The sequence below is a fragment of the Aethalodelphis obliquidens genome, unplaced genomic scaffold (genome assembly GCF_003676395.1).
Source record: "Aethalodelphis obliquidens isolate GAN/ISIS:26980383/991018 unplaced genomic scaffold, ASM367639v1 scaffold5, whole genome shotgun sequence".
Lineage (NCBI taxonomy): Eukaryota > Metazoa > Chordata > Mammalia > Artiodactyla > Delphinidae > Aethalodelphis > Aethalodelphis obliquidens.
Genome location: NW_020837949.1, coordinates 20,435,747 through 20,448,503, shown reverse-complemented (window position 1 = coordinate 20,448,503; position 12,757 = coordinate 20,435,747). Strand labels below are relative to the sequence as shown.

Genomic DNA, 12,757 nt, shown 5'->3' with positions numbered 1-12,757 from the left:
TACTCTTCTTCACCTGGCCACGTGGGCCAGGGGGTTCTCCTGGCCATTAACTCCGGGAGGGAGGGAGGGAGGATGGATGTGCAGAGTGTCACAGCGGGCGGGCAGCCCTGGCCTAGGGCGCTCGTGAGCTGAATCCTCCTGGGGGAGTTGGGCTTTATGGCAGCACAGCCCCCAGCACCAGGCCCATCCCACCACCAGGAGGCTCAAGGTCACAGAGAACCACACTTGAGCTGGCAGAGCACCTCGGAGCTGCGGTGCTGGCTCAGGTGGCTGCACAGCTGGGGAATGTGGAATTTGGACTTGGTGGCAGATGCCCAGAGTTCACGTCCATGACTGTTTTCTTTAGGCCACGCTGAGAGTAGAGAGGCTGGCTTCCCAGTGCAGGCTGACGGCTTCCTTTGTGAACCGTCCACACTTCACCTTGACCCCAGTCCACCCCTGTTTTCTGCTGCCTGACAGGAGGCAGGTGTCATGTTACTGAGGGGAAACTGAGGCCACGCAGGAAGTAATCTCTGGTACCTCCTCCTGTCATTCTTGTTTAGCTCAGCTCTGGGGAGGGGAGGTGGGCGCCCCTGCCGCCGTCTCAGAGCCTCGGGGCCCCTGCTTTTCACAGGGCTCAGTGCTATGTGGGGCTGGCCGACATCACCAGGCAGGATCAAAGCTGACACAGAGACCGGCCTTTGGGTCCCACAGGCATAGAGTGTCAGAGGGGGGCCAGCTTTTCTGATTGCCCTTAAATGATGCCAGGTGTGAGAGCCTCACGCCAGGAGCAGCTGAGCCATCCTTAGCCAAGCTGAAAGCCAGCTGGCCTAAGGCCCCCAAGGAAGCAATGGATCTGGAGCACAGTCCCTTTCTGAGGGCTCACTGTGTGGGACAAAGAAAACGACTTCCCCTCTGCCTTGCAAAGTATCATCCGGGCAGCTCCTCTGGGTTGATCAGAGCTGACCTGGATTCTGAATGCAATCTCTTCCATCCTCTTGTATGGCGGCCAGTCTTAGGCGCCACTGCTCTGTTACGATACACAGCTTTGAGTACACTGCTGTACCCAGTTTCTGGTCATCTCTAAGATACCTGCTTTTCAGGGTAGGTTGATGGGTCTCCGTTTTTTCCCATCACAGCATAACGGAGGGATTTAAAACCTTTCCTTAGTGAACTCTAGGTCTCATTATGCCTGAGACTGTCACCTAGAGAGGGGAGGGTGCCCATCCTGGGGCCTTGGAGAGGTTGTGTTAGAATTGAAGAGGGCATGTCTAACTTTCAGAGGCACTCCTAGGGTGGAGTGAGGCAGGAAATGACTGGTAAATGCCATTGGTCACATACAGTTCAGGCTCTTAGTAAGAAAACTTAAGTCCTTCTTTTTAGTTTATAATAGTTGTGTCCAACTCACAGCGTGTCAAGTTTCAAGTGTTAACCAGAAGCCTGGGGTTCCCGCAGCCATAGCTTGGCTGGGACCAAACTCCACAGAGTGGGAGGGGCCCAACTACTGTTGGCTTCTCCAGTCAGCAATGCCAAGGGTCTTCGGCTCCCCTAAGAAAGGCTTTCTGTTCTCCCCTCACATCTGGGGGGTTGTCTGCACCCTACTTCTACCCCTCAGTTCATTTATCAGACTACCATTTGTCTCCACTGTCTACCATTGCCTTCTTCCCACTTCTAGAGAGTAAAATGGAGCCCGCAAGGAAGAGCCACACAGGGGGATCGGCCAACACTTGGACCAGGGTTTCAAACATTGGTCTAGTGACCCCGGGCGCAGGGTGCTCTGACAGCCAGACGAGTGTTAGGGCTGCGGAGGAGGGTTCTTAGGTGCTACACACTTGAACTTACCCCTCAAATACCAGAAGGTTCTGGGGGGATACTGAAGTCTGTTAAGTGGCTGTTAAATCAGTAACTGGACAGTAGACATTACACGTGATCTAGTGGCCCATGTGAGCCTGGAGAAAAGAGTCCAGGGCTTTCCCTGGTGGTCCAGTGACTAAGACTCTGTGCTCCCAATGCAGGGGCCCCGGGCTTGATCCCTGGTCAGGATCCCATGTGCCACAACTAAGACCCTCCTGTCCAGATAAATAAATACATATTAAAAAAAATTTTAAAAAAAGAAAGGAGTCCAATGCCTTTTTCCTGCTGTCTAGCCCTGGAATGTCAGTCTACAGTCTACAGTCAAATTGCAACCAGAAATGTCCAGAGATCTCCCTCCAGACCTTCAGTGCGTAATGATCCAGGGTGATTCCCATATCCTGACCCTTCATCGTTCCCATGCTGACATTTCCATATATTTTTATGGGAAGTTGACAATTTAAAGGGAAGTCAGAACAAAAGAAGGGAGATAAGATTTACAAAAGATAAACAAAAGAAGGTAAAGATAAGATAAACAAAAGAAGGGAGATAAGATTTACAAAGGATACATTTACAAAGGATACATAGATTTACAAAGGATACGTAGAAGGAAGAGTAAGAAAAGAGAGGGAGAGAAGGGAGAGGTCAAACAGTAGGAGAGTGGTGATAGAGAAGAAGACGAGGACGGAGAGAATTACCGGGGGAGGGGGAGGCAGGAGGAAGCTGCCCAGCAGTACTCACGTGTTGTGGAGCACACACCAGCCACAGTGGGGATCGCCTGAGCCAAGGCACTCGCCGCAGCTCCGATACTGACCACAGGACTCCACAGGGACTCTGGTGAGCTAGGACAAGACCACACGGGAGACAGTGGTCAAGATTTTGCAGAACACCCAGTAGTTCACCAAGAAGTCATGCCATCCTATCAGGTGTATCACCTAAAACCGTGTAGAAGCAGGAAGGGGCCTAGAGCCCCAGAACCGAAAGGGATCATATTTGAGCAGGTGGCCCATAAGCATTGTGGGGAGACAACCAACTGTTATTTTCTTAGAAGTCCCTGGGAATAGACTCCACAGAATTCACGTCACATTGTTATCAGAGATATTTATAACATGTACATTGAAATTTTCCCACCACCCCAACCCCCAACTATCTCTACAAACGTGCCATTCATCACATATTTATCTCTTATCAATGTAATAAACTCAAATGCTGCTTCTTTCTCTGTTCTTGTTTCTCTTTTGCCTTAAAGTGTTTTGCCCCTTCCCAGAACTTCTCCTTCAGGTTTCAATCTTTTTGTGGTTCCAGAGAGTGCTGAACCCGAGTCCAAGACCCTTGTCTCTCTTGTTAACAAGGTGTAACCCACTCGCTCTGCAGGGGACACTTGCTCGCTCTCTCTTTCTCATAATGTTGGCCAACTGGCTCATAAAGTTGTTCACTCTGGTGCTTTCAAAGAGCAGCTGTTGCTATTTCTCTTCCTACCCACACTCTTTTCATGACTAGAGGCTTCCTCTCCAACCCCAAAACTTTATCTTAGCTTTCACCAGCAGCTTGTTAATGTAAAATGTTCCACATGACATTTCTGTTTAGCCCAAATGCTTCTATTTCCTGCATACTCCTAAAGACCTTTTGAATTTCTTTGTTCTCCAATGTAGCTTTTTTTTTTTTTTCCTTTCTCTTTCTTCCCTTTGCGGTACGCGGGCCTCTCACTGTTGCGGCCTCTCCCGTTGCGGAGCACAGGCTCCGGACGCACAGGCTCAGCCACGGCTGAGGGCCCAGCCACTCCGCGGCATGTGGGATCTTCCCAGACCGGGGCACGAACCCGTGTCCCCTGCATCGGCAGGCGGACTCCCAACCACTGCGCCACCCAGGAAGCCCCCTCCAACGTAGCTTTGCCCTGATGTCTTTTGACATGATTTCTCAGGGCCTGAGACGTAGGAGGTACTTAATAACGCTACACAGGATCAAATGGAATTTTAATTTTCTTCCTATAGCCTTGGTCTTTCTTCTCCACTTTTGCCAGTTTCTTCTTCACAAAAGGTTTTGGGTTTTCTTTGTAATCATTCTTTTCCATTCGGAATACCTTTTTATCTCGATGGAGGACTTCTTAGCTAACCTTTCAGCTTGAGCTAAGAGAGTTTGAGCTGGTCGTCCTTTTTAATTTCTTGCCATCAGACAGTAGACACGAAGAAGCATACATCACGCTGACCTGGTCGAGCCTCTGTGCTTCACGAGCAAACGCAGAGGCCGCGTTTTCCCTGCTGCTTCCTGGTCTGCCTCCATCAAATTATGTACCACTTGGCGGAGGCTACGTGTAACTCGTGCACGGGCGAACTGGCACCAGAGTCTGCTCAATTAGTCTCGAAGCTCTCTTTTGGAATTAATTAAGAATTAATTATTATTTTCAAATCCCACATGATTCCTTTATCCTTTCCACCTTAATTTTCTTCTTCCCTTTATATATCTTTTCTGTTTTCTCAAGTGCCCATCGAGTGATCTTAATGACCACCGTGTATTTTTACTTTTTCCAAGGTACCTTTTAGCTTCCTGCTCCTGTTCCTATAACTTTGCCCTTGGCCTTGGTGGCCCTTTCTCCACATTCTCAGATGTCTTTTTGCACATTTGGAATTTTATCTTTCCTTTTATTACTGCTCATGCAATCAGCCTGGGCCATGCCTTGGCTCTGCCGACATACCACCTTCCCGTTTTTGTAACTGGTCCTGACAATCAGACTCTTGCAGATTACCCCCCCCCCCACCACCGACTCTACACACAGTCAGGAACTGACCCTCCTCCTGTTGCCTCTTTAATTGTCTTCCCTACCCCTTAAATGGGCATAGACACACTGGTCATGTGAGCATATAAATAATGGTGCCCAAAGTAGCTGGACTCCTAGGAATTCATGAGTGGTAACGAGGTCCACAGTTACTTTCAATATTTCCAAAAGCCTAATGAAAATTGGATTGTTGCTGTCTTCTGTTGGTTTGCATACTCTGTGATGTATTTCCCATACTAAAAATAGGACATATATTATTACTTAATAAATACAGTTTGTTTAGTAGGCAAAAATCTTTCAAAACTTGATGCTAGAGCTGAAAAAAGTAATAAAAGGGGCCAAAGATGATGAAAGTTGGGAACATAAGTACATAATAATGTTTTCATATGTTCCGGCTGCTTGTCTAGCACTCCATATTTTGCACAGGCTTAAAGAGGAAATCATGGCTTGTTCAAGCAAAAGCATTTTCTTGGTCTGAACTTAATATCCTCCCTGGTTTCTCCCACTGACATGTTCCATAATCTGTCTCCGACGGCTGTGCCATGGGGTTCTGGGGTGTACAACACAAAAAGAGCCAGCTGCTTGCTGAACCGGATCTTCTCCAAAGCCTTTGCATTCAGATGTCTAAAAATATCTTGCAACTGGCATTTAATAATGCCAATACCTGGAACTGTAAAGTCCTTCGTCTCTCGATTTTAAACAAGAGTCATTTTCATTTGGTGGGAAACAGAGTAGGAGCCTGCAGAGCTGGGTTCAAATTCTGACTTCACCATTTACTGGCAATGAGATCCTATTGTCTCTGAGTCCTATTTTTTCTCATCTTTCAACATGGAGATAAAAATCCCCCTTAATCCACAGAGTTTCCCAAAGCACAGATGACCCAAGAGGTTTGAAACAGCCTTGTAAATGGTCAAGCACATTGCAAGTGACAGTTCACTCTTATTGTCATCTTTGTCATTAATACCCATTCCTCCTTGCGTTGCCGCTTTACCTCTCCCCCTCGTCATCCCAAACTGCTCTTCCGAGGCCTCGTGAGCTTGGTCAGGAGTTTAACGCCTGGAAGAGCTTTTCTCCCTTATTACCTTGATCACATCATTTCCTCCTTGAACTGGGGTGTCTGCCCCTAAACCATTCACTGCTTCCTCTTGGCCCAGCTTCCTAGACTTATTCAGGGCTTTTACCACCTACAGTTGGTAAAACCTACTTTGCTTTGCTTTTCATCAGGGTGGATCCCTGTTGGACAGGGACATAAGTCCTGGGAAGTTATTATGCTACCCAACCTCCTTTCACCTTTTCTTATAGGCTCTTTCTATCTGTACGTTCAGTCATTTTTTATTACTCTTCTGAAATTTATCTAGGTTTTCTCCATTCTTTTCAAAGCATGGATGCTAAAACCGGGAAACCGCCAGGATTCTGACAGTCCATGTAGAAGGGTTACCATCATTTGAAAGCTGAGTGCCACCCACCCCTTCACCTTTCCAGGACTTTCCCAAAGAAAACCAGGCCCAGGGAAATTTCCAAAGTCCCACCATCAGACAGTATTCTCCGGCACGGCCACGCTCGCCCAGACTGACCCCAAATCTCCCAATGTACATCATTGCTTTGCCTCACTCCCCATCCCGCGTGTAATTCTGGAAAGCATCAGAAATTTGCCTGACACTTTAAATCACTTTTGAAAATTAGATTCAGCCCATCACTTATCTGGGTGCAATTCTTTACCCGAATGGCTCTGCTTACCGTCCACACCTTGCTGGTAAGCTGCACAGGTGGCCAGATGGATACGGAGCCACCTTGGCGCTGTGATTCTCTCTCCCCAGATACCTAGATCCTCCACCCACGCCTTACACCAAGCAAAGCCGGCTCCTCTCCTGACCCTGGAACACAAACCACTCCAGATGCAGAGCCACACAATTAACTGAAACACCCAACGCTGATTAAAGTCTTACGCTACAGTGCCAGGCGTGCTAATTAGCTGAGTGAGGGAATTCCGACCACAGGAAGAGGTGAAAAAAGAAAGTCATGGGGCGGGGGCTTCTGCCTGGAGAACAAATCAGACGGCAATGTGACCTATCTAGAGATGACTGTATCCTAGCGATGGATGGTCTCGGGGACCACAAACAACTGAGGTCTGTCCCCTTGTGGCCACTGGACTCCAGGAGAGGTGCTGATTGACGCAGCTGCAATAGCTCCCTCACTGCTTCTAGGGACAGGAGCTCCACCACCTCTCAGGACCCCTGTGTGTACTTACACTGTGCTGGGGGAGAATGGGTGGGGGGATTCGGGTAGGGTAGTCTTCCCGGCACGTTCTGTCGGCGTTATGCAAAAACCTATTGGGCAGTTTGGCAGATCCTCAAGAAGTTAAACTTAGAATTTACCGTATGATCTGGTCATTCTACTTCTGGGTAGCTACCCCCAAAGAATGAAAAGCAGGGACTTGAACTTGTACACCAATGTTCACAGCAATATTATTCACAATAGCCCAAAGGTAGAAGCAACCCAAGTGTCCATGGACAGATGAATGGATAAATAAAATGTGGGATATACATACAACTGAATATCATTCAGCCTTAAAAAGGAGGGAAATTCTGACCCAAACTACCACATGGATGAACCTTGAAAACATTACGCTACGTGAAATAAGCCGGTCAGAAAAAGACAAATGTTGCGTGATTCCACTTATACGAGATCTCGAATGGTCAAATTCATAGAGACGGAAAGTAGAAAGGGGTTGCCAGGGGCTGAGGGAAAGGGAATGGAGAGTTGGTGTTTAATGGGTCCGGAGTTTCAGTTTGGGAAGAAGAAAAGCATTCTGGAGAAGGATGGTGGAGATGGTTGCCGTGCAATGAGAATGCACTTAATGCTACTGAACACTTAAACGTCAAGATGGCGAATTCTATGCGATGTGTATCTTACCACAGCAAAAGAAACAATAATAAAAAAACAACTATTGGGTAGACGTAAGAACACCTATTTCCTTCCCAGCAGCCTGGGTCAAGGGGCAGAAGCTTTCTGTTGGTAGACCGATAACAAATTCATGCGTATGAAATATTCTGAGATCCCTGAGTGAAAAGATAGGCATCGTTTACTCTTTTCAATTTAATCTCAAATGGACAAAGGTGTTCGGGATGAATGTCTCTTATCGTGTGTTGTCATGTAAGTGGATCTCTCACTCTCAGGCTCTGGACCTCCGTTTCCTGATTTGGAAAAAAAGTGTCACAGCCTTGTTCTACCCAGAAATGTTCCTCACCTCCCACCCCTTCCAAGAGGCACAGGGGAGGGTCTTGGAATGCACATACTTCCTGTGAGGTCAAATGCCCTTGGTTTTAGCAAATTCTCCTGTGATCGCTCAGCTTCTGCATCAGCATTTCTCATCCCTAATTATGACCAGGAGCATCTGTGTGCCCATCTCCATCCCACGTCTCTTTCCCCTTCCATTACCTTTCTGGGAATCACAGGGGTTTGCTTTACCCTTTTGCCAGCAAGGTAAACTTCCCTAAATACTATAGTGTAGTTCTGTCTGGTTTGGAACTATGTTTAATAGAATCATCACCTCTACTCCCTCACCTATCCAGCCCCATGACCGAGACCATGAAGTTACAAAACAATGACCTGGGACAGGAAGACAGGGAGTGACTGACAACAGAGCAAAGGAGCCCATAGAGAAGTGCAGCTCATGGCCTTGGCCTTTATAAGCGTTCACTCTGATCAACAGAACCCATTCTCTGCTGGCCCTGGGGCCTGGATGTGTTAAGAAGTTTTGCAGTTGCCTTGAGTTCTGCCCTTACCGTCCAGCCCGTCTGGTTTCCCTGATATTCCGAAAGATGCTTCCCCCTAGTCATAGGGTCCCACTCTGCCTGTTGCCGTTAGCATTCCAAAGGGTACCTGCTGCTCCGCTGATGACATTCAGAAATGTTCCATAGATACAACGTCCAAGTGTCTGTGTGTATCTCTAATTTAAGCATTTGACGTTCTGGTTGAAATGTGAGTTATTACTCCATCTCTCCTTTTATAACTGTAGCTAATGCTACAGTGGATACACTAAGCCTGATGGCGGGAGTTAATCTAAGTGTCCAAAAGACTTCTAAAGTGCCCAATTTCCTTCAAAACTGTCAGAAAAGAAAAGAAAAAGAGGCATGACGACGCATTAAGAAACTCCAAGAGGCTGCCGCGGAGCTGTCAAGGCTTGCAGATGCTGTGCCTGGTACCCACCGTCCCCTGTGCTGTCCTATCCGTCTCCGGTCCCCAGGCACAGGAAGTAGAGTTGGGGAAAGTCAGTCCTTGTCTAGAAAATTATTAACTCAGCAATACGTATGGATCTTAGCATCATGGTCTCAGGGAGCCTCTCAGAGCCCCTCCAGGGGCCTTTCTTTCCTTTGGTGGCCTCTGGTTGCCTCTCCAGGCTTTGTTTCTGCTGACTTGGGGCCAGGCAGGGGTTTGTAGAGCCCTGTCTCTCCACGATGACCTCTAAGCCTCTCACTGCCAGGGCTTGACTTGTGGTGGCTGGGCACTGGCTTGGGAAGCTGTGTTTATGTCATGTCACTCCAGATGCCTGGAACACATTCACTCATATCCTCTTTGCTCAGAGGTGGCAGGTATTTCTGAACTTGGCAGACGGGCAAGAGAGGCAGAGGTCGGAAGGCTAGTCATGGGCTATGGCAGACTGTGTCATTTCCCTAAAGTAGCCTCTAACATCCCCATGCCCATCCCTGCCCGGCTTTATGGTGAATGGAGAGGTGGAGTGTACTTCCCACCCCTTGACCTTGGGCTTGGCCTCAGGACTGGATCTGGTCCATGGGATGGCAGCAAGCACAGGGAAAAGGTTTGAGATGTGCCTTTGTGCTTGCCCTTGCCCTCTGTGCTTCTGCCACTGCCACGATGATAGCTTCCCCAGGTAGCTGCTTCCTCTTCAGCCAAATGAATCCATGTGGAGCAGACCTGAGCCCAACCCACAGAGACGAGATGAGCTCAGCTGGTGCAGCAGCTTGAAGCAGAACCGTCCAGCTTAGCCTAGATCAGCTGACATGCGATGGATCTGAAGGTCCATGAGAATGAGAATCAATGCTTATTATTGTATGCTACTGAGTTTTGGGGTGGTTTGTTACACAGCATTTTGGGGGCAATAGCTAACCAATACACAGTTCCTGGGCAGAAAGTGACACCCGGGTGCAAAGGTCCTGTGAAGGGGAGAGGGGAGAAGCTGAACGAGGAGGGGTAAGCGTGCTAGTTTCTATCCTGAACACCAGACAGGTCTACATAAACACTCAGGTTATATGTACCTGGCACCATGATGGGGAGATTATTAATAACTGCATCTAACATGACAAATGAATCTTCCCAGCATCTCCCATGCTGCCCACACTCGCTATGACTGTAGACTTGTAGCTCTCAGGGAGGCCCAGCCCCTGAGCAAAGTACCAGAAAAGACTCTGGACAGAGAATACGGCTCTTCAGATGTTAATATTATCTTAATATTAATTAAGATATATCTCTGCTGACTGGAAGCAGAGATGCTCGCAGGACCCTCTGTCCTGACCTCCTGGCTGTCCCTGTGCCAGGAAGTGATTTTATCTACTTGGCAGCAATAATACTCCTCAAGAATGATTTGCTTTGAACTTTGCAATTTCTCCTGCTTGTGCTCTGGCCAGGGGGCTAATTCAGTAGGGGCCTCACTTGAGAGCAGACTGATGTTCAGGGGCAAGGGGAGTAGCAACGGCTGTCACCGTTGTCCCCACCTGCCTCTAGGCAGGGATTCTGGGGTCAAGCTCGTGGCTACTCAGAACAGCAAGGACGACAGCCCCAGAGCACGAGGTTTGGGGAGCTGAGGTCCTGAGCTCTAATCCATTCTGGGTGTCTGGGTGACCTTGAACAAATCCTCCCCTCTTGTTTTGCCCTCACTGACTCATTTTCAGATAGGAGGCCCCGGCCTCCTCTGCCTTGGAGAATTGGTCACAAAATAGTACTAATACAAATGGTCTGGGAAGCTCTTTGCAAATAAAAAGTAGCAGATGTTGCAATGGGCTGCAATTTGCTGCTATTAATAAGTATAAATGCCTAATAGGAAGCCAGTTTGCTCTGGAAACTCAGACAGCCAAGGAGTGAGCCTGATGCTGGAATCATCAACATATGCTGCTCCTCATTAGCAAATAGCAGTAGCTGGGCCAGGAGCTCTCAGTGTGATTTCTGCAGCCTCTAGAAATCACCCCATCCTCACGCCTCCTGGTGTGGGCTGTGCCACAATGGCCCGTGTTCCATTTAGCCAGACCCCTTGCCAAGCGAGGAGCAATCCCCTTCCCTGCTGCAGATGGAAAAGCCACAACCCAGAGAGGCTGAGTAGCTTGCCCAAGGTCACACAGCACAGGGCGGTGGCAAAGGTGGAAACTGAAATGAAGCCGGGGCTGCAGCCTGCATCGGGCCAATGCACACTCGACCCTTTGTACACAGGCCAGGGGATTGAGAACCCTCTGGTCCCTCCACTGAACCCAAGTTCCCGCGTTGAAAATTGCACAGCACTGGAGGCTGCTTACTGTAAACCAGGAAGGTTTGGCTGAGTTCAGGAGCTGAGGGGCCCCTTCAGGGGGCAAAGAGGTCCATCACTGAGTAGGAGCCCTAAAGAGAGGTTGACAGCAGGTCTCAGTAAGGCCTCCTCTTCCAGGGAGACCCCCTGGCTCCTTTAAGCATGGCTGGGGAGGAAAATGGAGTTTGGAATAGCTTATCTCAGAGCCAAGTAGAAGCAGAGATTTGGGGGCAAGACAGACCTGGATTTGAATCCTGGATCTGCCACTTCCTCTGTGACTTGGACAACTTACTTCACCTCTCTGAGCCTCCTTTCCTTCATCTAAGGATGACAGTAGGCACCCTGAAGGGTTGTTTTGGGGATGCATTGAGATGACACATATGAACGTGTTAGTGCAATGCCAAGAACAACCCTGTCGTTCCAGCATCTTTCTCAGATGAAATGCCCCCGTGAGGGGTGGTGCGAAGCCATCTTCATCCCACCACACTTGGTACTCATCTCAGGCACAGCAAATGAGAACTAATGAGCAAGAGAGTGAATGCTTGCATGCGTGCATGAATGAATACATTTGGTTCCTGTCTAGCTCCTACATAGTCCAAGGACCCCATGGAGAGCACTGATTTGACAGTCTTGGCTTTCCCCCCAAATCTATCATTTCTGGATTATTGCCACAAGTCCACCTCTTAGTGTAAAGGTCAAATTGGGCTCTCACGCTCACATTCGCACAATGGGCTCAAGAAACCTTGCAAGGTGGGCCAGTGCAGTGCATTTAATAGAGGAGATTGGCAGCCACACCCACATCCTGCCCAGAAGGACCCCACACCCAACATGCAGGTGAGAAGGTGCCAGGATGGGATGAGTGTTTCACAGGGTTAACAGCAGAAAGGGAAACAATCTAGCTGCCAGTCCCCTCATTTTCCAGGTGAAGCTCAGCTGCGGCAGGGTTTGTCCAAGGCCACATGGCTACTGACACTACTCTTTTGATACCCAATCCCTAGATACAGGCTCCTGCCCAAGACATCCGCTTGTGACCTAGCCCTAGGGACAGGGATGAAGGAGAAGGCGGAGCCCTGGGACTCACCCCCCCCCCCCCCCGGGGGGAATGTGAACCTCCCTCCCCACCCCCAAGCCCAGCAGGTGGGAAGGAGCCTTTGTCCCGGGGATCAAAGCCCTGCTCCAGGTCCAGCCATCTTTCATCAAGCTCCGCTGACCGACCATGGCCCCATCCAAGCTGGGACTGGGGACCTGCTGGTATGAGTTTCCCAAACTCAGCCTGCTCAAGGGGGGCCTTTGTTCCAGCAGCCAAGAAGCGGGTGGAGGAGGGGCTGGCATGGTGACACCTCTATCCAGGCCCGGCAGCTGAGCCAAGTAAGTTCCGAGGCATATGCCGAGACCCTCTGGCTCGCTGGCACGGCTCTTTGTGGGAAGTGGCAGGGCAGGCCTCCTCCACCCAGCACCCAACCTTCGCTCCGACTGCCTTCTGTCAAGGGCAATGCTGGCAGCATCCCCAGCAATGGTCTGACTGTTCAAACCAAAGAAGGGTTGTGGGCAAATGGCACACTGATGTGAATGAGTGCACAGGGTGTGTGCCCAGGCATGTGTGCCTGGTAATAGGGGTGGTGTGTGCACACATCTATGGG

At 49.2% G+C, this 12,757-nt stretch overlaps 1 protein-coding gene across 3 annotated transcripts in view; it reads right to left on the bottom strand.

The window, feature by feature from the left end:
- The window catches only part of PLXNA4 (plexin A4), a 463,197-nt gene that overhangs the window by 98,048 nt on the left and 352,392 nt on the right, over window positions 1-12,757 (bottom strand). For all 3 annotated transcript variants that reach the window (XM_027101899.1, XM_027101900.1, XM_027101898.1), the window contains exon 5: window positions 2,572-2,672. In XM_027101899.1, the coding sequence (XP_026957700.1) occupies window positions 2,572-2,672 (101 nt within the window). The remainder of the gene's footprint in view (window positions 1-2,571; window positions 2,673-12,757) is intronic.